The sequence below is a fragment of the Diceros bicornis genome, chromosome 11 (assembly GCF_020826845.1).
Source record: "Diceros bicornis minor isolate mBicDic1 chromosome 11, mDicBic1.mat.cur, whole genome shotgun sequence".
Classification (NCBI taxonomy): Eukaryota; Metazoa; Chordata; class Mammalia; order Perissodactyla; family Rhinocerotidae; genus Diceros; species Diceros bicornis.
This window is the reverse complement of record NC_080750.1, coordinates 41,766,692-41,794,561: the sequence shown is the minus strand read 5'-3', so window position 1 is coordinate 41,794,561 and position 27,870 is coordinate 41,766,692. Positions and strand designations below refer to the sequence as shown.

Here is a 27,870-nt window from a genome sequence, read left to right as displayed (position 1 = left end):
ACGGGATCTGGTTCGACTCTACATCTACCCAGGAGTTAACCCATTTGCTCAAGAACAAAAGTAAAAGCTAGGTGATATCACTAAAAATTATTTTGTTATATAATTAGTATAATTAGAAGGTAAATAAAACTTCTGAACACATCAAACCAATTATCAATGTGGATTCAAATGCATGATAACTATCCCCTTTGAAAACTATGAAATATACATGTACAGTTATTACACAGATATCTGCACTCTAAGCCCTAAATATGGGTTTTGTTCTTTCTAATAGGCAAGAAAAAACGGAATACAGACCTCGACTGATGGTATGTCCTGGTTCTCAGGACATATGTCTTCTTTAGATGCTTTGTGAATCTTCTTTTCTGAAGAACACTTTGTATCAACCTTTTTCAAAGTTTCACAATTGTGTACTTCATTCTTCACAGGCACTTGCTGGTTATTCCCTTGAACAAATAAAAATGATTCAATTTCTAGCTAATTATGTCCATTCATGTTCCCCACAGTTAAATCTCTTTCCTACACCAATCAATCACATTTGATTTAATGAGATTTAGATTTAGGATTGTTTTGGACATCCACGATGCTCTAGAAATTTATTTCATTTACAGGTGAAAATGCACTTATATTACGAGTTCTACAAACAGTCTTTAAAAAATGTCAAGGAAAAGAAGGGGGGGCACACCATTATTCATAACAGCATTATTAATAAAAGCCAAAAGGCAGAAACAACCCAAATGTCCACGGACGGATGACTGGATAAACAAAATGTGGTATATACAGCAGAATACCATTCAGCCTTGAAAAGGAATAATTTGTTGCACAACGATGTGAACATACTTTACTGAAATGTACACTCAAAAATGGTTAAGATGGAGAAAAAAGGAATGAAATTCTCATACATGCCACAACATGGATGAACCTTGAAGACATTATGCTAAGTGAAATAAGCCAGTCACAAAAAGACGAATATTGTATGATTCTACTTGTTTGAGGAAACTAGAGTTGTCAAATTCATAGAGATAAAAAGTAGAATGGTAGTTACCAGGGGCTAGGGGGAGAGAGTATGGGTAATCACTGTTTAATGGGTACAGATGTCTGTTTGGGATGATGAGAAAGTTTGGAAATGGATGACGGTGATGGTTGTACGACAATGTGAATGTACTTAACGCCACTGAGCTTTATAATTTAAAATCATAACTTTTACATTATGTATATTTTACTACAATTTTTAAAAAGTTAAGGGAGGGAGAGAGAGGGGTAAGGACTTGAGTTCTGGCCGTGACTCAGCCACTAGTTTTATGTTCAAAGTTAAGTCTCTTAAGCTACCTGAGCTTCAGTTTCCTTATTTATAAAACGAAAATACCACCTTCTACCCTGCTTGACTGTTATAAAGATAAAACCAGAACAGATGTAAATATAAAGGGTCACCCCTAAAACACACAGGGCAGGTCCTTCTCCTACAGTAAATGCCCACCTGCCCCCAGCGAACGGTGCCTGCAGCTGAAGAACGAACAGTGGATGAATCATATTGCAAAGGTTGGTGCTGGTAGGAACCTCATCTGAAAACATGATTTTTCCATTTTTCTTTCAAATGATTTCATTCATAAGTGTATTTCTTCTTCTACCCTTTTCTTCAAAATAAAGTCAAATCAACTTCAACCCAATAACTGGCCGCATGTTCTAATATGAAACAAAGTATTTCAATACCACCTCCTTTTCTCTTTAACTGAGAATCCCTTACAATACCTTTGCAATCTGAGAAAGTTTAGATGACTACCATCCAAGATTTCATAGCAAAGCAGGCTGCAGGCTCTGGTGAGATGAATGTCTAACCAGATACCAGCAGAGGCCCCAATCTGGCCCTGCTGTGAGACCTGGGGCAGGGCAAGTCTCTCACCCCAAAATGAAAAGAGCAGTCAATTGATTCTGATTCTGAAATCTGAAGCTACAAATTAAACTCACTCAAAGCAAGATGCATACGTGTTAAAAATAGTACTTTTAAGGTAAGCATACTTTTGTTAACAGAAAATATATATAAATATTATATGTATTTTAAATATATATTATAATATATATAATTATAATATTATATATAATATTAAATAAATATATAATATATATATTTAAATATAATATATATATTTAAAATATTATATAAATATTACATAACTGTAAAAATGCTGGGGAAGCATTAATTCCTCTACAACACAAATTGGGTGTTAGATATCCACAGAGGAAAATATCTAAGGAAATCTGCAACTATGAAGGAATAAAGGAAATAGCCAAGAGCAAGGAAGCCAGGATCCAAACAGAAAACGAAATCATAAATAAAGACATCACTTTGGATTCTGGAAGCCAAAAGTATGAAACAGAATACAGATACTCTACTCAAAAAATGTGCCATTATTTTCCTAGAGTCTTAATTCATGAAAAAGTAGATTTCCTTAAGTTTTCTTCAGGCCAAGAACAGCACTGAAAGTATTAGTCATCAGAGTTTCTTAGGAAGGATCCAAATTTAATATCCAACACTAAACCACCCCAAAAAAAGTGGTAAAGCACAGTTTCCTAGAAAATTAGCAATGACTTCCGTGGGGCCAAGAATCAGGACAAACAATAAAATGAATTCTAATCACAAGCTGTTCATGAAGTCTTTGAGAAATTCTAACATGAAATATTCAAGAATTTAGAGATACCGTGAGTATATACTTCATTTAAAAAATGGAGCCAAGAGCCAGCCCTGATGGCCGAGTAGTTAAAGCTCGATGTGCTCCACTTTGGTGGCCCAGTTTGGTTCCTGGGCGTGGAACCACACCACTCATCTGTCAGTAGCCATGCTCTGGCAGCGGCTCACATAGAAGAAACAGAAGAACTTACAACTATACACGACTATGTACTGGGGCTTGCGGGGGAAGGGGGAGCGTAAAAAAAAAAAAAAAAAAGAGGAAGATTGGCAACATATGTTAGCTTAGGGCCAATCTCCCCCTGCAAAACAAACAAACAAAAACACCCACCACTTTAGGGAAAAAAAAATGGAGCCAATCCATGTTATTCTATTAAGCATGCCTACTTAACAGTATTATGCAACTTTCTTATATTTATCTCACAGAGTAAGAGTGTTTGAGCCACAAAGATAAAAAACAAACAGAAGAACAAGGAACAAATGAACTCGCCAGAATCCTGCTTCAAGTTTTACTGTATCAAATCTAATCATATGGCATATTTTGAGTAAACCACTAGATCTTCATTTCAAGTTATTAGTATCTGTAAGTAAACGAGACTATTTTTTTAATTTCTGCAAATGTCGGTATTTCAGAAATTTTGGAGGTATTTATCAAATTCAGTGAAAACTTTCATGAACTGTTAATTTCAAGGCTTAGGGTATTATTAAATTTAAAAGTTATTATCCTTTACATTAATATAAGCAGAAACCAATAAAATAATTTGCTAACTATTCCTCTTTCACAGCGCTGGGGCCAGCACCAGTTTATCTTTAGCCTTAATTCCAAATCTATATTATTTTGATCATACAATTAAAAAATAATAAAGATTTGAAAAGAGCCACATTTCAAAAGAACATTTATATTACACATAAAGCCCTACTCTTGTCAGATGATCAAGAGACTATGGAACAGTAACAAATGTTTGAAAAATGTAGCCATTTCACAGTTGTTTGACCGGTTAATGCCAAAAAACAAGTGTGTGAAAACAGAGCCCGAAGAATCTGTCAACAGACTCCATTTCTATTGGGAATTTTGATGTATGATACTACAGGCCTCTCAGAAGGAACACGAGAAAAGGAGCCAGAAAGGGAGAACATACATTTTCTGGCATTCAGAAAATAGTCTGTTTTTCAACAATAACGATGACATGTAGTCAGTGCCTTTAACACACACCTTGAAACGTTTTTTTCTCACACAATAAGTTACACTCAGAAAATAAAATGCCTCAGAATAGGAGAAGGCACAATTCTTCAGGTGCCCCAAGGAGTTCTGATAGCTTAAGAAAATCACTTTGGGCACTCAAGCAACAGACCACCTCCCCCGTCCCTCTTTCCCAAAGGCAATCTTATCACTAGATTTGTTTCTAAGAACATTTGTGCACTTTGGGAGAAATGGCAAATGTGGCAAACACACTAACTGGTTCAACTGAATGAATGGAAGTTCCCAATAGGATCACAACCATCAGGTGGGCTAAGTTCTGCTCACCAGACTGAAGCTGTTTTCCTCAGATTCTAGAAAGGACCTTCAGATGGAAACAATATGCTTTTCACAAAGTAAATACTTTTCAAAATAAAAAAAGAACTAATGCTCAAAGTTGGAAGTGAAAGCTTGGAAGGTTCTTATATATACGTTTTTCTCATTCTTGAGTACTCTTTACACATTACGGATTCCCTGCCGATTATATGCCTGTTCACCATCTGCCAGTTTATTACAATGTTTTCCTGTGAAATTTGACAAAAGAACCCCAAACCCTTAATATTACTAAAAACCTCCAAATCCTTCCTTCAAACCACAATTTTCTTCCCTTACATTTCTCAGTCCTTTCTTATTTTTTTAAATTTTCAATTCTTTGAAATGTTTAAAAAACTGTAAATTGATGGCAGCTAATTTGTTTACTTTTTAATCTCTTTGATATTCTCCTAGAATAGTGATGGGAACAGAAAGTCAGAACAAAATACATGTCAATGAGTGGATTTCCCTGTGAGGAATCTCTTGCTGACATATTAATTCTGGAGAGAAATATAGGACTGTGAATTAGCACCTTTGAATTTGCTGGTATGAACATGGTGGAAAGCCAACATTCTTTCATCAGCTCTTACTTGATCTGATCAACAATCACCCCGATACCACATAACACGCTGCTGATCCAGCCAAACAGCAGTTTAAAAAATCTTCTTGTTGGGAAAGATTTATTTCCATTTAAAACATTCATTATAAACATACCAGTAATCTGCACAGGAAGGAAAGTTTCTGGGCAGTTTGTCATCTACAACGATATAAGCAAACCCTATGTTTATGGACTCCCATATTAAATTTACTCACACTTGCTGAAGTGTTATTACATGGTCTTCTAGGCTCAGCTATAGGCATCTAGGCTCAAATATAGGCATTAAACAGCAAGTATTGGACAGGAGGATCTTGAAGCATGAATTCAATCCTCTGAACCACTTGGGCACTACATATTGCTGGTCCACACCTCTACATTTCAACCCCTTCCAATTACTATGATGCAGCCAAAGCTCTCTCCCATCTATCCATCCACAATACCTCAGCCATTGCATATTTCAGGCACATTTACCCAGATATCTGATGGATGTAACGGACCACAGAAGCAGCACTTCTGGAGGGACAATGCCCTCGAACAACTATGACTTTAAGTTTGTGTAAAGTCAGCCTAGTCAAATACTGTGCTCAGGCCGAAAGGACACACAAAACAAGAGGAAAGCCCAGCCGGACTCATCCCATAATTTCACCCTTTCACTAGAGTTTTGGAGTCTGGGCCCAAGAGAATGTCTGAGACAGAAATGGAGCAACAGGCACCCCACCCAACAAGGTATGCTATGACTCCGCAGATCTGGGTGAGTGCATTGTCCAGAGGGCGTACTCACACGCCAGATGGAGAGGACACAGGGGACAGTGTTGACCCTGCAAACAGGAGTCCACTTCAAGCATGTGCCCTGCTGCCAGGGAAACGGTACAAACAGGTACGAACAAGGTGCGTGAGGAAGGCACGTGCAGCCGCCCACACCATGTTCCACTCAGAGGACTCCAGCTTTCCTTGAATGAGAAACGTCCTTTTATGAAACACTTAATTCAGTTGGGGTTTTTGACTAAATGCAGAAAGCTCCTTAGAATCAGCCAATCCATAACATGTCTGTAACCTCCTCTACAATAGCAAGGAGTGAAAAATAGGAAGTTATTTATATTTAGATGTTTCAAATAAGATCAAAGGTAACTGATTTTTCCAGAATAAAAAGTGTCAAAAATTTGACTTTTAAAAGCAACAGAAATGTGCTTATTAAAATGGTCAGGATGGACAAACATAATAAGCATGGGCTCTTATGCCAGAGGCCACAGGGATTAGTTAAAGATTAATGACAATTTTATAGGTAGGTAATCTTTCTAGTCTAGTGTTTGCTCACATTCTCGTTAACTGTATTTGCTACAAGAGAACATCAGCCTTCCTTTAAACGAGGGACAGAATTAGTGAAGAACCAGGGCCGAGGAGCATGAGATGGCGGCACTTGTTAAATATAGCAAGTTGGTAAGTTTTGTTTAGTCAGAAACATTTCATGGGCTGATTAATTTTTGCAAATAGTCTGAAAAGCCAAAATAAAAAATAATTAGGAAACGATGTCCTCCCAGCAATAAAATATGATTTCACATCCCTCTAAACGTACGGGCTAAAATGTAAACTTCTTAGCCACGACATTCTAAAAACTTGGTGCCTCGTCCTAAACTTTTCATCTGACAAACCTTATTTCAACATTTACCCCTTTACTAAAACTTTGTGCATGAACTAAAAACTCAGCATTTACAATTAAAACTAAGATCACAGGTGAGAACAAATTCCATGAGAAACAGACTGGAGACAGACAGGAGAGAAGAATCATCAAGGAGAATAAAAAGATTACCATTATTTTTCCTGGAAATTTCTGGCAAGTCTGGCTGGAAATGAGGTGAATTTTTTGGCAAATTATTTTCAGGTAGCTTCTTAGGGGTTTTCAGAGGACAGAGCTCCTGTTCCTTGAGCTCAGCTATGTTTTCTGAAAGTTTAATGTCCGTTTCCTTAGGAAACATACATGTCTGTAGTCCCTCCTTCATGTGACATTCTGAAGAAGTATTATTGACAACAACTGTGTTTTTCAGTGTGTTTGCTTCTTTATTCAATAAGTTTTTGGGAAGGGTTAAATTCTTCTGCAGGTTGACATTTATGCCACTTGCATATTTGAGGTTTATCAAGTTCTCCCCCATAACATCAGTGCACATGTCCTCTTTAGGGGCAGACAGGGAGCTGCCCAGGATCGAAGTCTGTTTTTCCTCAGTAGTAGTGTTGGCACTGCTGGCGACAGACGTGCTGGCTTTCTGTTTATTGTAATAGAGTGAGCACTTGTGCTTCTTCTGAGAATGACCGTAGGTAGCTGGGCTCCTCTTGGCAGCATTCTGGATCCTGCTCTGTGGAGTGTTTACCGGAATGCAGCTTTTCCCTCTGCCTTTGTCAGAGGGGCCATAGGTATCGAGAAAGTTCTTGCAATTGCTTCTGAATTTAAGAAGAAAAATATTTAACATAAAGGCAAACCGAATAAAACTCTACCTGTCTGTTTCTAAATCCATGTGAAAGAGGCAGTAATTGGTATTGTGTGTATTAAGGAGTTCCACCTTTCCTTCTTCTAAAGCTCCATGAGTTTCATACACTCAGTCCTTACGTGAAGTCTATCTTTTATTTAATAAAAGAAACGTTACAGCTGTCACACAATGACTTGAAAATTTTACGAAAACAAATTTGGAATCAAAATTTATATTATCTTCAAATAAAATCAGAAATGAGTAATATCAAAGGTGAGAACCCGCCCCCCCAACACACTACGAGAATTCTTACTTGTGAGAATGGGCGCTGATTACATCCATCGGACTGCTGTTTTGCTGGGAAGAGGAGCTAGCGTTTTGCCTCTGTCTTGTTTTCACGAACTCCATAAGAATGTACTGTGCTTGTTGGAAGGCTATTAAAATCACACCCAGCAGGGACAAACTGAGGAAGAAAGCAATGAGGTTCTTTATTGTGTGGTTCTGACTGGGATTAAAAAGACTAGCTTTATTATAGAAGAGTGATGAACAGTTGATGGAAAACATCTAAAGACACGGTATTAAAATTCCATAAGATGTATGACATCATAATTTCTGACATTTCTTAAAGATTAAAAAAAAAAAAAAACAAACCAAGTTTCTAAAACTGTGCATATTTGTAAGTCTGACATTCCAATTCAATTTTTAAAGACACTTTCAGGATAAAATCACTCTAAAAGGGTCATTCTAGTCTTCTAATCTCAAAATGCTATTGCACTGAGCTAATAAGAATAACATTTATATCTTCGGGGCCGGCCCCATGGCTAAGCAGTTAACTGCACGTGCTCCGCTACTGGTGTCCCGGGTTCCGATGCCGGGCGCACACTGACGCACCACTTGTCTGGTCATGCTGAGGCGGCGTCCCACATACAGCCATTAGAAGGATGTGCAACTATGACATACAACTATCTACTGGGGCCTTGGGGAGAAAAAGAGAAAAAAAAAAAAGGAGGGGGATTGGCAATAGATGTTAGCTCAGGGCCAGTTTGCCTCAGCAAAAAGAGGAGGATTGGCATGGATGTTAGCTCAGGGCTGATCTTCCTCACCAAAAAAAAAAAGAATAACATTTATATCTTCTACTGTGCCAATGAGCATATATGGAGCACAACTGTCTATTATACTTCTAGGTCCTATGAACCTCTTACTACTATCTTAATTAGTTTACTACTATCTTAAAGCTTACCAGTTACTACTTTGTCTATTTCATGTACATCAGGGTTCTCAAAGCAATACAAATTCCACTCAGTTCATATGCTTTGATTATATCCGGGCAATACACATTTTCATGCAACTCCTTTGGGTGGCTTCTCTACTCAGTGGAGAAGGTGGTGGTTTACCTGACAAACAAGACCGTAAGCCTCCAAAATGACTCCTCCCAGCTGGGTCCTGGGACCACGTCCGCACACAAAGGCAAGAGGTGATGCGGGAGCGTCACATTGAGAGTGAAGCGAAACTCGAGGTCTGCTGCAGTTATAAGAGTCAGCTCTCGAATCACCCAGGAGGAGGTAAAGTCTGGAGTAAACCTGGTTACAAAAGACTCATCTCTAAGAACATTAATTGTTTTAATTTTAGGCACAAAAAAAATAATCATAATGGCAGCAAAACATCTTACTTCTATAAGATAAATACTTATATAAAAACAAGGTTTCTTACCAATGAAAAAAATGTCCCCCTCCCCCGCTACATTAAATGCATCATAAAACTTAAACGAGATGAAAGTTCAATGCTTACACAATGCTGATATCCCGGGCTGTGTTTGGGTCCAGGGAAAACTGATGACAATCTAGCACTTCAAATCCATAACCTTGGCAATTATACCCATTAATTTTCAGAGATGTCACAGTTATAGGAAGTGGTCCGATATTCTCAACTTTAAAGCTCTTTGTAATAGATAAAATTTGCTTACTGTCTTTCAGTTCTAGTAAGAATGAAAAGTGATATTTGGTAAATACGAACTGCAAAATGTATTTAAAATAATTTATTGAATCAACAAACCATGATTATTAAAATGTAAAAAATACTTAACTAGTCAAGATTTTCCCTAAGTTAAATGATCTGCATAAGTATCAAAAGTAATCAAAATCTCTTCTTTGCTTTTTTACTTATTACAGGTTAAGGTTAAACGTTTATTCTTTTCAGAAGCCAAATAGTCTGGATTTCCCACTAACCACCATGCACCCTTTGCCCCTGGGATCCTCACTCACACTGAACAGGGGTCAGCTAAGAGAGGGTGTGTGTGCTTCTGTGTAAATCCATCACAGCTACTGGAAACACAGTTCAAACTCCCACCACATTAAGATGAAGTAAGTAGTTAAATCCTCACAAATTAGTGAGAGCACATTTTATAATGAGAGTTTAAAAAAGGAAGAGTTACCATAATTTTAAAATATTCCTATAAATTTATAGCTCACAACATCCCATAGAAAAACTAATTTTTATCTGGTTCTACAGTTTTTATATTACTCCTTAATTCTATCTTTCACAGTCAACTCTAAATTATTGGATAAATGAATGAATGGAAAAATGAATACTCTGATGGAAGTATTTTGAATGCAAAAAGGCTAACAAATCTTTACAAACTCAGTCCTCATTTAGCATAGTTTTCTAAAAAAGAAAAATTCCACTCAGGCATTAAAATAGCACCACAAATTATCCAATAGTTTCACCAACCAGTTTTCTCCATAGGAAACATATTGTTATGCTAAAATACTTTCAGTGTGTTCCTGAAATTAAAAATAATAACAGGAAAACAAAACAGAATTTACCAAAACCCATTTTACATCCATTGTTTGATATTTGTTTTAGTTCCTGAAGAAGTTCTTGAAACCAATATAAGTAGTTTAAAAGCATTTAATTTAAATGCATGCATAATTTAGAAATTTCTAATGGAACATTTAAATAAATTTCTCAATTTGCATTGTCTGATACAGTAGCCACTAGACATATATAGTTACTTAAATTTAAATTAAAATTAAATAAATTTAAAAATTGATTTTCTCAGTCACACTAGCAATATTTTAAGTGCTCATTAGCCGCATGTGGCAAGTGGCTACTGTATTGGATGACATAGATATAGAACATTTCCTTTATTGCATAAAGCTCTACTAGTTAGCAGACCTTTAGTTTTTTCTCTCCATTCATCATTTTGGTATGATGTTCTATGATTAGGTAACTGATAACCAAATTAGAAGTTTCATACTATTTACCTTAAATATTTGACACTCTACTGATAATTTAGCAATTACACTTTTTTCTTTATATTTATTATTCAAGTTGGGTTAAATATCTAAGGCTATTGTTCTAAGCACTACCAACCAGCCTATATATGCTCAAATGTTTGCCTGACTTAATTATTTGCATCAACACAACGAATTTACTGTCAATTTGTAAAAGAATCTTCTCATAGCATCCTTTTGCTCTTGGCTCTAGCACCAAGCCTTCCTTGTCGGAGCGCCACGAGTATGTACTCACGTCGACGGCAGTCCATCAACGTGGACTCGGGCACCTTGAATCGGAGTGAACCGCCCGCGCCAGGAAGTCTTCCACCCACTCTCAGTAACTCTCTGGCTCCAAATCCTTCCACGCCAATCATGTCGATAACAGTCAAGTTATTCCTGCAGTGAAAGGAGACGCAAAGAAAAAGGCATTACAATAGAGTCATGAGATACAATGTACTTAAATTTAAATATTCCTAGATAGCAAAAACGTTTTTAAAGTTTTGAAAAAGAAAATCAATTTAAATAGTGTGGCATCTCCTGCCATCTCATGGAATGAAGGGGCGTGGGTGGGCGATGGAAGCTGCCAAGCCCGGAAGAGTCAAAGCGAGCTGACTACAGGATGAAGGAGTGAATGATCCTCATCACTCTCCAATCTCGGCCCAGCACGTAAACCCATGTTTTTCTAATAACCAGCCACCAGGGTGGTGATCAGACCTCCAAGAGAAAAAAACTACAGAAATAAATCGGGGGCCACAAAGAAACACCTACAAATTTAGACAAATTGATAAAAATTGTTTACAGGGTAAATTAAGGAGTTTTCATAGTAATTGTGACCATAAGAAATTCTGCCTTAGGGATAATTCTAGAATAAAATCCTACTTTTTTTCTCAATCAAAGATTTAAAATGTCATCCCACAAAGAACATATATCTACTCGAGTTTTTATTAATCAAACAGAAATTCAGACTAGCTTTTGTCTTTTCATTAAGTGAAATCATGATCCCTAGGACAAAAAAGATAAGTGAAAATAATGTTTAAATGATGCAGACTGGACTGAAAGCCAGTCATCAGTAACGTAAATACTATAGAAGTAGAGAGAGAATTCATTTCTAATTATGCAAAATATACAGATATCTTTATACCTTTATCTAAAGGATTAAAAACCTTTTATTTAACCATTTAAAAGCTTTTAAGTGATGTTAGATGATTGATATTGTTTACAGAAAAATATTGTCTATCAATATAGAAACCACCAAGAATAACTACTTTAAAAATTGAGGCTTTTTTTCCGAGTCTAGGATAGAACCTTAGATGAGGTGAAGTTTGTCTCTGCACTTCCTACAACCTTCGTTCTTCAGTGGAGAATGGGTTTAAAATAAAACACACTGTCAACAGGGCATTAGGAGTCTTAGTTAAAATGCTTAATAGAACAAATTCTTTTAAGAACTTCATTTTAGTACATTTTCTTTTTCAGTAGCATTCACTTGCAGAAGAACAAACACATATCATATATTTAAAAAAGTCCAGAATAAGGAACTCTTTGCCAGCTGATCTGATACTAGAAAAGCTTAAAAAAAAATAACTAAAATGTCATTTATTAAAAATTAAATTTGTGTTAGGCTTCTCACCAATGCAGAGAGCTTCAACATAGATCTGTATTTACATTTCTAAAAGAAGACTCTCAATAAAGACTACCTAAAGATGAAAAAAATTTAACAATGAAAAACATTTAGCTGCTTAAATCCTCTCATTTAAGAGGAAGGAAAAGAAGTAAAAAGAGCCAATGGGCTCAACAAAGCACTTTTTCCATCGTCCTTTGGGGCTACAGAGAACTCCAGACGCAAGAGTGACATATGTGCGAGTGGTGTAAATCCAGACATTGCAGAATAAAAATGTACACAGCAGTGTTTCTAAGCTAAGGACAGAGAAGTAAATGTGCGTGTGCGCGCGCGTGTGTGTACTTGTGTGTGCGCATTCGTGTGTGCGTTCTGCCCTCTGTGAGAGCAGCGGATGAGATGCTGAGTGAAATGTACTGCTGCTCTTGAAGAGACAGGCACACACTCCCTACCGTACAAGGGATGAAACGGAGGCACAGGGGGATTAAGCGTGGAGCCTCAGATAGCTTCCCTTCTCAGCCACCGCCTCTTCCTAACAAGCAACACAGCCTCATCCCTGAAGGCCCGACTGAGACGTACATGTCAACTCTTAGCTAAAAAGAGATTAGGTATCCTTGAGAGAAAGAGATTTAGAGAGTCAGCAAGAAAGAAACAGACTCCGTGACAGGGACACACCTACCGGATTAGTATGAGTGAGGTAACTTTTCCATAGTCAGCTGGTGTGAAAACCACACCGATCCTTTTCATTTCCAAAGGCTGCAAATGTAAGTGGAGGATGCCAAACCTGGATTCCTCAGAATGCATACTCTGCAAATTTAATACATGCAATTAAACAACTCCTGTAAAGTGAGCTTCCATCTCCATTACGTGCATTTTAAAGTAAAACATGACTGCCTTTCTTCTAATGTCCGGATCTGACCACTCTCAGCAACCTGTTGAACTTGTTTATTCTGCGAGTTCGCACCAACACAGTTCCCAAGCTACGGCTGAGAAGGACAGGCAGAGGCTGCCGACATGGATGCTGGAAAGGGGATTTGCTTCCCAGCTTGGATGGGAGTTGGGGCTAGAAGCCGTCTATGCAAAGATGCTTTGAATAAAAACGTCACTTAGAAAACAGACCAAAGAGCCCCTGCTTGAACGCCCCAGGGATCTGACCAAACCACCCATCCACCGCGAGACAGCCCCAAACTCCCTTCAATATTGAATTTAAGTTGATATACACATCATCTTTATTACATTCAGTCTCTCCATTCAGGAGAAAGATCTTTATTCACATCCTCCTTCATTCTCGCCAAGATTTCTAACTTTCTCTGAATAAATCTTGTGTTCGAAATTTAATATTCAAGATTTAGTTATCATTTGCCCTCTTTTCACCACTTTTTCTAGCTCCTTCTCACTAAAAACAACTTATTAATTTCTTAGAGCTAGAATCACATAATTTTCCTAGTAATATTTGGCTAGTCTATGTTTTTTAAAAATGCGTTTTATCCTTCAATTATTGCTAGCATTTCCCATGTTATCTGAAAGAAGAAATAGTGATGTTTTTTGATTCATTTTCAGTAGAATTATAAACTCCATGAAGGGAGAAACTTTGCTTTATACTATGAATATTGAATGAAAAGCTGATTTTTAGTATTAAAACTATAATAACAACAGCACCATTTATTAAATGGTTCTTATACGCCAGACACTGGAATATAATTAGGTATATAGAATGCTGAGCAGTCTATAAACCTTATTGAACCTTCAAACATTACTATGAGTGAGAAAGACGAAGCCTGGAGAGGCTAAATAATTTGCCCAGGGTCATATAGCTAGAACATGGAACAGCCTGGATTTGGAAACTTGCACGTCCAATTCCACACGCTCTGAACCAAAGGAACTACATTTCTAAAAGCAAACCCACAAAATAAAAATGTAGGCCTTTCTTTACATGATAAGGAGTTCTAATATCAAGTTAAATTTTTAAGCGTCTCAGACATTGATACTGACTATTCTTTCCGTCAATGTAATAAATTCACAAAGGTAATAATTTCCTTTATCACAAAAGGTATAATATTCTTGGCGAAAATCTTCAATCATACATTAAAAACTTTTTCCAAATGAGTTGCACCATTTGTTCAAATCTGAATAGGATATTTATATGCAAAAGGAATTGGCATTATTTTTGGAATTTCAAATCATATATGATTCAATACTAGCGAGGCAAAATCTCTCTTAGTATTTTGGACCAATTTACCCCCAGCAGCCCTGGGAGACTGCTTGGTGGAGAGGAGAACGAGAAGGACAGAGCAGGACAGGCTGCTAACAAGAACAAGACCATGCTGTCCAGACCACTTACACGGACAGAGGAACACGCTTGCTATTAATGTGTTTCCTACTGTAAATAAGTCTCAGTTAAAAATCCACTTAAGGGGCCAGCCCAGTGGCCTATTGGTTAAGTTCATGCACTCCACATTGGTGGCCCAGTGTTTGCGCATTCAGATCCCGGACTCGGACCTATGCACCGCTCATGAAGCCATGCTGTGATGGTGTCCCACATACAAAATAGAAGACGGGCACGGATGTTAGCTCAGGGCTAATCTTCTTCAGCAAAAAAAAAGAGGAAGACTGGCAACGGATGTTAGCTCAGGGCCAATCTTCCTCACCAAAAAAAAAAAAATCCACCTAAAAACTTGCTTTGATTAGTTTTAATTCTTAGTTGGAGATTATCTGTGGTCTCCCTCTTTCTGTTATTCAAGTTAATCTAGAGCCAACAGTGTATCTTTGGAGGGATAAGTGTGGAGAAAGAAAAAAACCAAGGCATTTAAATATGTGTGAGTATTAGAAATATAATTATAAGCATATGTGTGTTTATGTGTAGGTGTGTATTTTTTTAACAGATGCTCCACTTCTGAATTGATCTCACACATAGAATACTGGTAAGGAAAACACCCAGTTACACACAATGAGTGAAAACTCAGACACAAGTCTGCCAAGTCCCCAGTCAAACAACATCCTCGCCACATGACATGTTTACTCCTACTCCAAAGTATTCATGCAAGACCTCGTGAGTGCCCAGAGGCTTAAGAACTTCAGAGAAATCTTTTTTTATAGATGAGGTGAATACCACAGAAAGGGGGTAACTTGCTAAAAACACGAAGCCAGTTTAGTAAGAAAAGATATTTTTTTAAATGTATTTGCTTTTACCTTATCTTGCCCAAAAAAGAATTTGATGGGGCCAAGGAATCTTAAAAGAATTATAAATATGGGGTCTCGGGTTTTATGGTTTTCTACATAGCTCTGAGTCAATTGTTATTTCTTCACTCACATGAATCTAAACCATCAAATTAAAATGCTTTACAGGCTAACAGGAACCATGGACTCCTGCTGCATTAGTTAATTGGAAAAACCTGCTATGTATATTTAATGCCTAGAATATAAAAATAAGAGAGCCACATGTATTACGTCAAGACATTTGAAACATAAATCAGTGAGGCCCATATACTATGAGTCTAGTTTGTCCGCATTCTTTTTTCTGTTTAGAGATGACATCCTACCCGGTAAGGACAAGCTTTGGTGAGCTGGAATTCACCCGTTGTGAAATTAATCATCTGCATGTCAGTGCCAAACCTATAAAGAAAGAAAATGTTTAAAATAGCATTCAGATTGCCAATAAAGAAAGAATAATATATATGTGTATAGATAATAATGCATGTGTACACATATACTTATTTATATATATGTGAGCACACGTATTTGCACACGCACACAATTCATCCTGCCCTGTCACTACTGTGTCCCAGCCCCCCTTGCACTGTACCTGACATATTGTAAGTGCTCAGTAAATATTGTGAATGAATGGCTTTGGCAGCACATAATGTAAAGCAGCATATGGCGACAAAAGCTCTAAATATGAAGTAGTTTTTCTCCTCCAAATGGTTCATAGCTATGGAACCTGACAGGAAGTGAGTCTCAACCGAGGGCAATCTTATCTCCCAGTGGACATTTGGCAGTGTCTGGAGACATCTGTGGTTGCCACAGCCGGGGAGGTCCTACTGGCGTCTGTTGGGTAGCAGCCACGGATGCTGCTCAACATCCTTCAAAGCACAGAACAGTCCCTCCTCGCCCAAAGAATTATCTGATCCAAAATGTCAATAGTGCTGAAGTTGAGAAACCCGAGGATAAGGGCAGATCCTACTAAGCCAAAAGGAGGAAACATTCTAAGCAAAACTGTGATTGTTGCATGGAAATAAGATATAACAGACATGAATTTACAGTATTATCACCTTCCCTTGTTTAACAATACTAGATTAAAATATACTAAAACACTAAACTCATTTCTTGTGTCGTCCAGAGATCATCATGTTTTGCATTCTAAATTTTAGGAGCATATGTGAAAAATCATGATTGTAAAGGCGCCCTGACCAAAGAAAAGAATATTCTGCTGGGAACTGGACTTGACATAGTAACATCAAAGATGCCACATAACAAACAGAACTGGAAATTTCCATCAAGTTACATGCACTAAGGGGCTGGGTGCCCAAGTTACATGGGTCAATACTGTGCACATCCACACATAGGTTCCGGGTGAAAAATGCACAGGACTTTAAATGATTTCGAGTCTTAACAGGATTTGCCAAACCCCCCATCAGCAAGTCTTCCCTGCCCGGGCGCTTTACCATTTGTGGAGCAGGTGCACTGCAGCTTCAGGTTTAGGATACAAGGCGATAGGCAGGAGCTGCAAGGAGACTGGCAGAGAGGAAGGGTTCTTCACCACAAAGTACTTCACCTAGATACAGGTAAAGGAAAATCAAAACCCTGAGAAGGACACAGGATCACCCTGAGATCTGCCTGCAAAGCACGCACCACCTGCATCTAATCATGGGGAACCATCACACAAATTAAATCGAGGGACGTTCTCGAAAATAAATGGCCTGCATGCTTCGAAAATGTCTACACCATGAAAGGCAAAGAAAGTCTGAGGAAGATTAAAGGAGATGAAAAAGATGTGACTGTGACAAAGCGAGATCCTAAATTGGATCCTGAACCAGGGGGAAAAAAATTGCCATAAAGTATGTTAGTGGGATAACTGGAAAAATTTGATTATAGATTGTAGATTGGATAATATTATTCTGATTAATGTTACATTTTCTGATTTTGGTAATTATACTCTGGGTCATAAGAACTTGTTCTTAGGAAATGTACACTGAAGTAGTTAGAGGTAAGTGGGTATAATATCTGACATTCTCAAATGGCTCATAAAAATGTGTGTGGGGTGGGGGCCGGCCTAGTGGTGTAGCAGTTAAGTTTGCGCACTCTGCTTCAGTGGCCCAGGATTTGCAGGTTTGGATCCTGGGTGTGGACCTACACACGGCTTATCAACCCATGCGGTGGCAGTGTCCCATATAAAGTAGAGGAATAGGGGCACAGACGTTAGCCCAGGGCACAGACGTTAGCCCAGGGCCAGTCTTCCTCAGGGAAAAAAAAGAGGGGGGACTTGCAACAGATGTTAGCTCAGCTAATCTTCCTCAAAAAAAAAAAAAAAGTGTGCGTGTGGAAAGAGAGAGAGAAAGAATGATAAAGCAAGTGTGGCAAATGTTAAAAATTGATGAATCTTTGTGAACAGCAGTTGGGAGTTCTTGGTACTATCCTTGAAACTTTTCTCTAAGTTGAAATCATTTCAAAATAAAAGTTTTTTAAAAACAGTTTGGGGATATCATCCCTAAGAAACCCAATGAGTGCCTGATGGAGTATAAATTATGACTCAGATCATATGGAACATAGCTCTTTGGCAATGAGACTTATGAGACGTAATGGAAGTCTGCTGGTGTCACCTCCTTCCCTTCGCCCTTCCTCCTACCACCCAAGCTCAACGAGAGGAGCACACACAAGGAAGGAGTCAGCACACTGAGGAGGGAGAGACACACACAGAGAGCCTGGTTCCCGATGGCATCACAGAGCCACCTCACCAGCTCGAGACTTCTCCCCTTTGAGCTGCTCGTTATGAAACAAACTAACTCCTATTTAAGCCTCTGTCAGTCAAGATGTTCTCAGTTGTTTGCAATGAATACTTTCTTAGCTGATAGAGTTTGAACTTAATACAAACTTCATAAAATGTATTTGTTTTATGTACTTTCCACCTGTTTAGAGTTTTATCCCTTATTATGTTCTTTTGACACCTCCCTACTAAAAGCACTGAATGGTATATGTGTGTCACTTAAAGTGAATTTAAATTCACTTTGGTTCTAAAACAATATTCTCAAGGTGGAAAGACTCTGGTACCGTAAAAACCCAAGAGCTGGGGTGTCACTGAGAAAGAGGTTAGGGCACACGATCCTCACCACGCTGTTCCTCAGGGCAGTTGCGCTGAAGTTTAACACGAGGCCAGGCTCTGCGATTAAACGAGGCAGAAAGACAACAAAGGATTCTGACTCCTTGGATTTCTTCAAGTGGGCAAACCGAGTCATTCCTAAAACATTCTTCCTGTGTAATTCATAAAGAAAGAAATCATTATGAAAAATAATTTTGACATAAAAAAAGGCAATACTAAATATGACCCCTACTAAAAGGAACAAGGGCTCATGGAAAAAAATGGCTTGTTCTGGGTCTGGGGAAGAGGAAGTAAAGATGATCCTGGAACATCCTGTTTTACTAGAAAGAAAGGAAGGGGTCCAAGAATGATGGGAACATGTTAAAGAGACCCACAAGCTAGCCTGAAGGGGCTCTCATCATCCAAATCTGGATGAGTATCAAAAATAAAATGATAGTAACTGTGGTAATGACAAAAGAATCCACAGTGATCCTCAAAAAGAATGTAGAATGAACAAAACAATTAGAAACATCACCATTTTGCAGCCATCAATCTAACAACTGATCCAGGCAAGGATTATCAATGAATGCCAAAATCACAGGGTGAAATATTCTTAAAGAACAGGAAATTCATAGGATCTCAAATTATCATAGCACGTATTACTTATTAATTGCAAAAGGAAAAATGTATCTACAATGGAGAGAGATCCATCACACATACAAGGGAGGGAGTCAGATGATTCAACTTAGCAATGCCAATAATGGGACAAATTGGCATTTATGTCCCTCCTGAGATGACACAATGACAAGGACACGTGACCAACCAAGTAATTAGTACTCTTCCCAAAAATGTTTAACAGGAATGTAAACGTAAGAAAGCAACCAAAATAATCCAGAGTGTTGAATGTTCTACAAGACAAATGGCTAGGACTCTAAAATGTCAACATTATGAAAGTTGAAGAAAGGTGGGGAGACCAGTCTAAAGAAAATGAAGGAAACATGACAACCAAATGCAATGCATGATCCTTGAATGGATCCTGGATTTAAAAATAAGAAAAAGAAAAAGACAGCTATAATGGATATTTTGGGGCCAACTAGGGAAATTTGAATACAGATTGAATATTAGATAATATAACTGTATCAATGTTAAATTTGTTGGGTCTGTAATGATAGTGTACTTATATGTAGGAGAATATTCTCCTTAGGAAATGAAGTATTTCCTAATGAAGTGTTGAGGGTTGAAGTAGCATGATATCTGCAACTGACTTTCAAACGACTCAGCAAAAAGAAAACGTGTGAGTGCATGCACACAGATATAGACGTAGATAGAAATACAGCAAAAGTGGTAAAACGTGAACAACTGGTGAATCCAGATGAAAAATATATGAGTATTCATTGCACTGTACTTTCAACTTTTCTGAGGCTTGAAATGTTAAATAAAGGCTGGAGAGAAATATCAATTATTAAAAATTCAGTACTGCAATTTCAATCAAGTACTATGTAATTATGTGTCCCCAATGCTCAATAAAAGAAACAAAGAAAGGGAAGACATACTTGCAGACGTCACCATTTTTAAATTTCTTCCATCTTTCATACAAGTTATTTGCAAGTTCGGAATCCACATCCCAGGTAGACCGATCCAGAGAAAGGCTCCCTTCCCAATTAGGATTTTCTAAAAGTTAGATCAGATTTAATATTTATAATTACACAAAACGCAATTCAATTAGTAAATAAAGCCAACGGCTGACATTTGAACTTCTCAAACTGACAGGCTGGAGAGTCAATCAACGCCCCTATTCCTCTGACTGCTTTACTAAAAGTCCCTCTAACTCAATGGCAAATGATAGATCAAATCAAATAAACATGTATAAAACAAAACTAAATCGAATTATGTAAAGGGAATAACATAAAAGACACATGGCTCATGAATACAGCCTGAAAAAAGTTAAAATTATGTTTGGACTATTTCTTAACAGCTTTAAATCTAAAAGGCCAGACTGCTTCCATGTAAATGTGCTTCATCATCCACGTCTCTGGGGTACTGTGCAGAATGCTGATGAACCAACAGCAGTTCTCAGAGCGCACAGACTGGGGACTCAGCCTAGAGAAGGTGCATGTCTATAAACTGGTCTCTTGTTCACCTCACCCTCTCTGTTCCATGTGTTCTGTCTTGTCTGTGCTAAAGAGCATATCAGGATAAAAAAGTGAGAATTTCCCAAAAGAAATCTCTGTACTATAATATTCTCCTTAGATTAAATATTTTAATAAATTGAAAGGCAGGAAAAAAAAAACTAGAAATAGCTTCTATATCCACACTCTATGTCCTTTGGTCTCACACAACCACTAGCACCCTCGCCATGAGATCTTTATGTTCCCGTAACTGAAGTCTTCAAACACAATTCCAAATTATTTTTACTAACTTCTATTCAGCCTTTCTATAAAAGAACCAGAATCTTCCCATTTTTCCTGGAGACACAGTTGCTAGGATGATCAAATAATGTGTTTGAAAAACTCTGTTACAAAAATACAAGCTACTTAAGGGGTGCATTATTTACACATGTATTGTGGATGTTTCTGGAGGATTCTTAACAATTTCAAGTCATTCTGTTAATGATCATGCTCTTTAAGAACAGAATATGATGCAATTACATTCACAGGACTAATTATTCCATCTACAAATGCTAACTTTCCTCACTACTTCCCACCCCACCCCAAACTGGAGTTCCACAGAAAGCCTAACGGCAAAATACTTACCTGCTTTTGATTTTCCCATGAAATAATGCATGCCACAATGTGCTATCACTTCAAAACCCAGACTCCCTTCCTAGATTGAAAAGTAATATATGAATAACTTAAAACACAACACTAAACATAAAAATCCTAACCCACTCAAATGCAAAGCAGACATTGGCTTCCACCTCAGTGAACTTCCCTTTAACCAGAAGCCAAACAACTAGAAAGTGATTTCTTAGCTTTCTGTATCCTTGAATGAGAGCTCTGAATTGTCTCTCACAGGAAGGATCACAACAGTGGATTCTGTATCATAATCAATGCCCATAGTGATAACCCTTGGGACCAAAAAACACCAAGCTGCCTTCTGAATTAAAGATTAAATTAGTCTCAGGACACTCTTAGTAGGTTTTTAAAACAACTGTATGCTAATCCACTGAGAAGCAGTATGCCAATCTATAGTAACTCCTAAATTGCTCAGGAAACTTAAATTAATGTTCCATTTCCTACAGGTTGGGAAAGCACAGACTTGCTACTTCCATACATCCCTGAAACCCGCCTGTTCCCTCCCACACTCCCTCTTCTTATACGCATCTCTTGATGGGAAAAAGGAAATTTCTAAGAAATCTCCCCTGCTCAAAATATAGATGAATGGAATTAACCTTACAGTTTGTTTAGTTTAATTTTAGAAGTCCTATCTTTAAGCTTACAGCTAAACATGAGGCATTTCTATCTATGAAACACCAACGCTAATAAGTGAGAAAAATCATAAAGATGGTTGTATGAATGTCTCATAGTGAAAAATTAGAACCTGGCGTTATACAGGATAGCTTGGATCAAAAAGAAGCAATAACAGTAACTAAATGAAAAAAATAAACATTAAGAAAAAATGAGACATGTTTAAGATAAGATCTAAATTAAATACAATTTACCCAGATTTTAGAAAGCAGTGTCTTAACTGTGAACCCTTTCAGGCTTTAGATTTGGCCCACTAAAGAAATTCAAGGATTACGAACAAGTGAGAGTCACTTACCGGAGGTCTAAATAAAGCATTTAACCATCTAATTTATTTGAAATCATTGCAAGTATGTAGTAAAAGCTCAACTGTGTTTTCTACAGCAAGCACATATTCCTTGCTCTACAAATTTTGGAAATAAATGAAAATGAGATTGATCTACTTGTAATGCCTTAAACTTAGTTCATTCAAGGACCTCAAATTACCTTACGAAAAATAGAAACTCTTCTCAAAGAAAGATTTCCATATCTAAACAATTTACCGTCTAAGACCGGCCTGGTAATATCCTTCAATTTCTTAGCCTTAAAGAACATGAGCTTAACTCAGCCAATAAAACCCAAGCACCATAAGATAATAGAAAGAAACAGTAATTTTTACAAAAATTTTCACACATATATAGAGTGGTAATCAATACCTTGGTCGGTGCCGAGTAAATCTGCAGAGGTATTGCAAAAATAGCACCTATGTTTGTAGTCAAAAATACATGGGTGAATAGATTTATGGCAACGTTTTTAACAGCAAGTTTCAAAGAAAATATATTCCAACAGCCTGGAGGTAGAAATAAAGGGCCAGTGAAATTCAGAATCTAAAAAGAAAAGAAGCAAGAGAAATTACTTTTCCTAACACTAATTATGATTAAAATCATTATAAAGTATGATACTAAAGTTCTTCTATACTTCCGAAAAATATAATTTTACTCAATTATTTCCAGGTCAAAGACTGAAAGATTTTTATAGGAATGATAGGTTTTAAATAATGTTTAATATATTATTTTTAAATTTCACAAAAGTAATTTTGAAATTTTCATAGGTGGTATTTTGTAAAAACCTATTTTATCATGAACCAGGCTTATTTTTACTAACTATAATCTTTTTAGTATCAACTATACATTATGATATTTTTGAATAACGGTACAAGCAAATATCCTTAAAGGATATATCCTGGTTCCTTTAAGCTCCTTAAGCAATAGTTTACAAAAATAAAAAAAGAAAGAGATCCTAAAAGTAATTTTGAAAACATTAAAAAGAAAAATACTTGCTTTAAAAATAATTAAGTAAAAATTAAATTTTATAAATATTAACTTCATAGCCTCTGACCTTAAACAAAGCTTATGATAAGCTAAAACTTGGATAAACATATATGTACCTTCAAAATGTGCTTGGTCTCCTTGGAAACAAACACATCATTTAACACAACACCACGATCAAAATGGTTGAGGTACCACATCGACCAAACTCCTGATGTGTTTTTGCGAGTCTCTATGTGAAACTGGGTTGCAGAGGAGTCCATTCTAAAATACCTGTGAACACAGGACAGGCAAGCTATCAGCCCCGAGTGTGAGATAACTGTTAGCACTCGAATGAGACTCTGACTGCGAAAAGAGGAGCGGCACCCAACAGCAGAGAACGAAAGCCAGCGCCGGAAACGAGCTTAGATGTCCCCTTCTTCAGCCCTCTTCCTCACAAGCGGAGCATCTGAAGGCCAGAGGGGAAGTGACCAGGTCAGGACCAGGACAGCTCACAGAGGCCGCCATCGAAAAACCAGGACCCGACTGCACCTCAGAAAAACAGCACGAGTATTTCTCCTCCCACATTTGGCCGGGAACTTATTTCATGAACTGAATCATTCAGCTTCCTCTTTCCCATTCTGCAAAGAGCCCTTTTACAGCCTGTTAGCAGCATTAATGCATGGAAGGCAAGTCCAGAGAGAAAGAATCATACAAGTCTTATCAGTTATATTTTAAAATCATTTCCAGACAAAAAAAAAGTAACATATGATTTCAGGGAAAGTGAACTTCACCTACCCTTGAACCACGGGAGAGGAGAGGCATGCTCTTAGTGTTGGAGTGTATTTTGTTTTCTTCGTGTCTTCTTTCATGCCACTGTCACATGGTGTAGCTGTAATGATGTATAAAGAAATAAACATGAAGACTAAGTATCTATTCTTTCATTACACCTGAACAAAAACAAGATATACGTCGTATTTATAACTTTTTTTTTTTTTTTTATGATGAGGAAGGTTAGCCCTGAGCTAACATCTGTTGCCAATCCTCCTCTTTTTTGCTGAGGAAGACTGGGCCTGAGCTAACATTTGTGCCCATCTTCCTCTACTTTATACGGGACGCCTGCCACAGCATGGCTTGATAAGCGGTGCATAGATCCGTGCCCGGGATCTGAACCTGCGAACCCCAGGCCGCTGAAGCAGAGCACGCGAACTTAACCACTACATCACCGGGCCAGCCTCTATAACTTTTTAATTACTTCACTTTTCTGTCTCCATTAAAATCGTGCATCAGATATATATGATAAAATCCTTTCTCAAACACTCCTCTCTTTCATCTTGACCAGTTTGTTGCCAACTATCTAGCACATGGTATCTACTACAACTATCTAGCACATGGTGTCTACTATCACCACCTTTTTTTTTTTTTTGCTGAAGAAGACTGGCCCTGAGCTAACATCTATGCCGTTCTTCCTCCATTTTATGTGGGACGCTACCACAGCATGGCCTGACAAGCGGTGTGTCGGTGCACGCCCGAGATCCGAACCCATGCCATGCCACCAGCATCGCAACGCATGCACTTAACCGCTAGGCCACAGGGCCAGCTCCCTACCACCTCCTTTTTTAAACCAATCTCCCATTTCTTCTTTTGGGGGAAAAAAATAGAGTCAGCACTTTGTGGCTTTCCCTTCACAAAGATCTGTGTTCACCATAAATAAGAGCAAAGTCCTTAGGTCTGCTAGAGATGACAAAGATGAAACGTGAAGCTCAGCTGGGTGGGGCGGAGAGGAGCATGTGGAGGCATGAGCAAGAAAGAAAGACACCCAAATAGCAAGAAGAAGCCTCACAGCAAGAGTGGGAATGCATTTCAAAACACTGCTGATTCATCAAAACAACATTAAGCTTTCCTTGAGCTAGGTCATCATATTAAATCACTGGTATTGAATTCTTAACTCTGATACTAATACTCAACTCTTTTTTTTTTTTTTTTTTTTTTGTGAGGAGATCAGCCTTGTGCTAACATCCGCCAATCCTCCTCTTTTTTTTTGCTGAGGAAGACGGCCCTGGGCTAACATCTGTGCCCATCTTCCTCCACTTTATATAGGACGCCGCCACAGCATGGCTTGCCAAGCAGTGCGTCGGTGCGTGCCCGGGATCCGAACCAGTGAACCCCGGGCCGCCGCAGTGGAGCGCGCGCACTTAACCACTTGCGCCACCGGGCCGGCCCCTCAACTCTTTTTTTTTTAAGCTATATATATGGTTACAAAAAAAATTCAAACACTACCAAAAAATGGGAAAATAAAGTCTACCTTTCACCCCCGATTCCCAATTATCTTAGAGGAAACAACTGCTAGCAGTTTCTTGAGCATCTTTCCAGGTGTTCTATGCATACAGAAGTACACAGATAACCTTTAAAAAAAACAACAAATGTGGGGCCAGCCTGGTGGCATAGCGGTTAAGTTCCCGCACTCTGCTTCAGCAGCCCGGGGTTTGCAGGTTCGGATCCCGGGTAAGGACTGATGCACTGCTTATCAAGCCGTGCTGTGGTGGCGGCCCATACAAAGTAGAGGAAGATGGTCACAGATGTTAGCCCAGGGCCCATCTTTCTCAGCAAAAAGAGGAGGATTGGCAACAGATGCTGGCTCAGGGCTAATCTTCCTCACCAAAAAAAAAAAAAAAAAAAGAAAAAGAAACAAATATACACACTGCTTGCATCACATGTCCAAATACATTTTGTTTTTTTTTTTAAGTTAGTGTTCTTTTCTTTTTTTGCTGGGAAAGATTCACCCTGAGCTACCATGTGTTGCCAATCTTCCTCTCTTTTTTATTCTTTCTCCCCAAAGCCCCAGGACATAGTTGTATATTCTAGTTTTAAGTCTTTCTAGTTCTGTGTGAGCTGCCGCCACAGCATGGCTACTGACAGATGAGTGGTGTGGTTCCCTGCCCGGGAACCGAACCTGGGCTGCCGAAGAAGAGCATGCTGAACTTGAACCACTAGGCCATCAGGGCTAGCTCCATGTCCGCTTTTAATAGCTACAGAGTATACTCCCCTGGAGATGAACCACAATTTAACCAGTCTCCTACCAACGGATGTTTACGTTGTTCTGTTGTCACAAACAACACACATTTCTGTAGGTTTGAATACATTTATGAGTATATCTGTAGATAAATTCCTAGAATTAGAATTAAGGATTGAAGAGCATAGGTATGCATCTTAAATTTTCATAAAGACTGTCCATTTTCCCTCCCAAAAAGCCTATATCAATTTACACTCTTGTCAAAAATACAGGTGTCTTTTATACTCATTACCAACACAAAATATTAACAATCTTTTTGATCTTTATCGATTTAAGTAATAAATTATATCTCATTTGTTGCTTTAACATTTCTTTCAGTCTAAGTAATTTGAAATGAAAACATGAGGCAGGGCATGTTTTCATATGTTTAAAATCCGTTTGCATTTCTTTACAGAATTCTTTTTAACTGTAAGAACCTAAAGCTAGGATCGGGTTTACACTCACTAGACATTCTGCATCGCATTCTACACAAAGGAACAAAACCGGGCCAGCACAACCTCTCTATCTGTGAAAGCAGCACCTCCACCAAACACATTTACAGCCTAGTCTTTCAATTCACCCATTGAGTTAAGCTTTAAATTCAAAATCCTACATATGTGGCAGAATAAAAGTGGCATCAACAATAGTTTTTTCCATCACGCCACGTCTTAGGACTATTAAGGCTATGGTATTGAAACCAAACCCATTCACTTTCTTAAAACCACGCCTCATCTGTAGCTGTGAGTCACTTCACAGAAAGAACTGCCATAACAACTAGGTAACAAAAATAAAAAGACAATCTCCAATATTTTTAAAATCTGTACCTTTGCAAGTAAAAGAGGCAATTTTCGTAAAGTTTGTGGTAGAAGTAGGTAGGAGCACTGGCTCAAACTGCAGAGACAGAGCATCTCTCTGGGAGAAATGATGTACATCCTATAACAAAAAAAAAAATCCACATTACTACTCTCAGCTGGGAGAACACTTATCCCGTTTGAATCAACTCTGTTAAAATATGACTAAGTAGTTCAGACTGGCATACAGAGCAACTGCTCAGCAGATGTGTCTCTAACAGTATGAAGGGGGTGCTGACAACCTTCATCAAATATGGGCTCAAGCAAGGGAAAATGGGTTTAAATTTCAGCAAACGAGAATAGAGACAAGCGTTTTTGTATCTGTTCCTGAAAAATGCTCATGTTCTGCAATTAAATATACACTTGCAAGTTTAACACTTACTTTATGTAAGCATTTACAATTACCTGTATCCATATCAGGCTGTCTCCTGAATGTAATATATACATATTTACTGCTGAATCATCTGTCCAAAAGAATTAGAGCAATGAGATTAAAACAAAGAGCCATCTCATTCTCATGCCTTCATATAGTAGTTTAAATATCACATTACACATTTTTATAAGAAATGTAACTCGTTTTTCAACACTGAAATTGAAACTAGGGGCTATTTTCTGTTGCATATTCTTTTAAGTCACAAGAAGAAGGACCCTTACAAAAAGATTGACTACCAACACAGGCTCTCTAAATGAGGAAGAACTACCAGTTTAAGGTCATACTACTATTCCTCTGGATGAAACTAACCAAC

At 37.9% G+C, this 27,870-nt stretch overlaps 1 protein-coding gene across 3 annotated transcripts in view; it reads right to left on the bottom strand.

Moving 5' to 3' along the window:
• The window catches only part of TMEM131L (transmembrane 131 like), a 158,699-nt gene that overhangs the window by 27,443 nt on the left and 103,386 nt on the right, over positions 1–27,870 (bottom strand). For all 3 annotated transcript variants that reach the window (XM_058550231.1, XM_058550230.1, XM_058550232.1), the window contains exons 10-26: positions 27,530–27,588; positions 27,098–27,206; positions 24,020–24,113; positions 23,362–23,515; positions 22,631–22,801; positions 21,225–21,294; positions 20,025–20,142; positions 18,503–18,644; positions 16,841–16,950; positions 15,719–15,791; positions 12,859–12,986; positions 10,818–10,960; positions 9,078–9,264; positions 8,684–8,869; positions 7,603–7,752; positions 6,638–7,263; positions 298–446 (exon numbers count right to left, since the gene is read on the bottom strand). In XM_058550231.1, the coding sequence (XP_058406214.1) occupies positions 298–446; positions 6,638–7,263; positions 7,603–7,752; positions 8,684–8,869; positions 9,078–9,264; positions 10,818–10,960; positions 12,859–12,986; positions 15,719–15,791; positions 16,841–16,950; positions 18,503–18,644; positions 20,025–20,142; positions 21,225–21,294; positions 22,631–22,801; positions 23,362–23,515; positions 24,020–24,113; positions 27,098–27,206; positions 27,530–27,588 (2,669 nt within the window). The remainder of the gene's footprint in view (positions 1–297; positions 447–6,637; positions 7,264–7,602; positions 7,753–8,683; positions 8,870–9,077; positions 9,265–10,817; positions 10,961–12,858; positions 12,987–15,718; positions 15,792–16,840; positions 16,951–18,502; positions 18,645–20,024; positions 20,143–21,224; positions 21,295–22,630; positions 22,802–23,361; positions 23,516–24,019; positions 24,114–27,097; positions 27,207–27,529; positions 27,589–27,870) is intronic.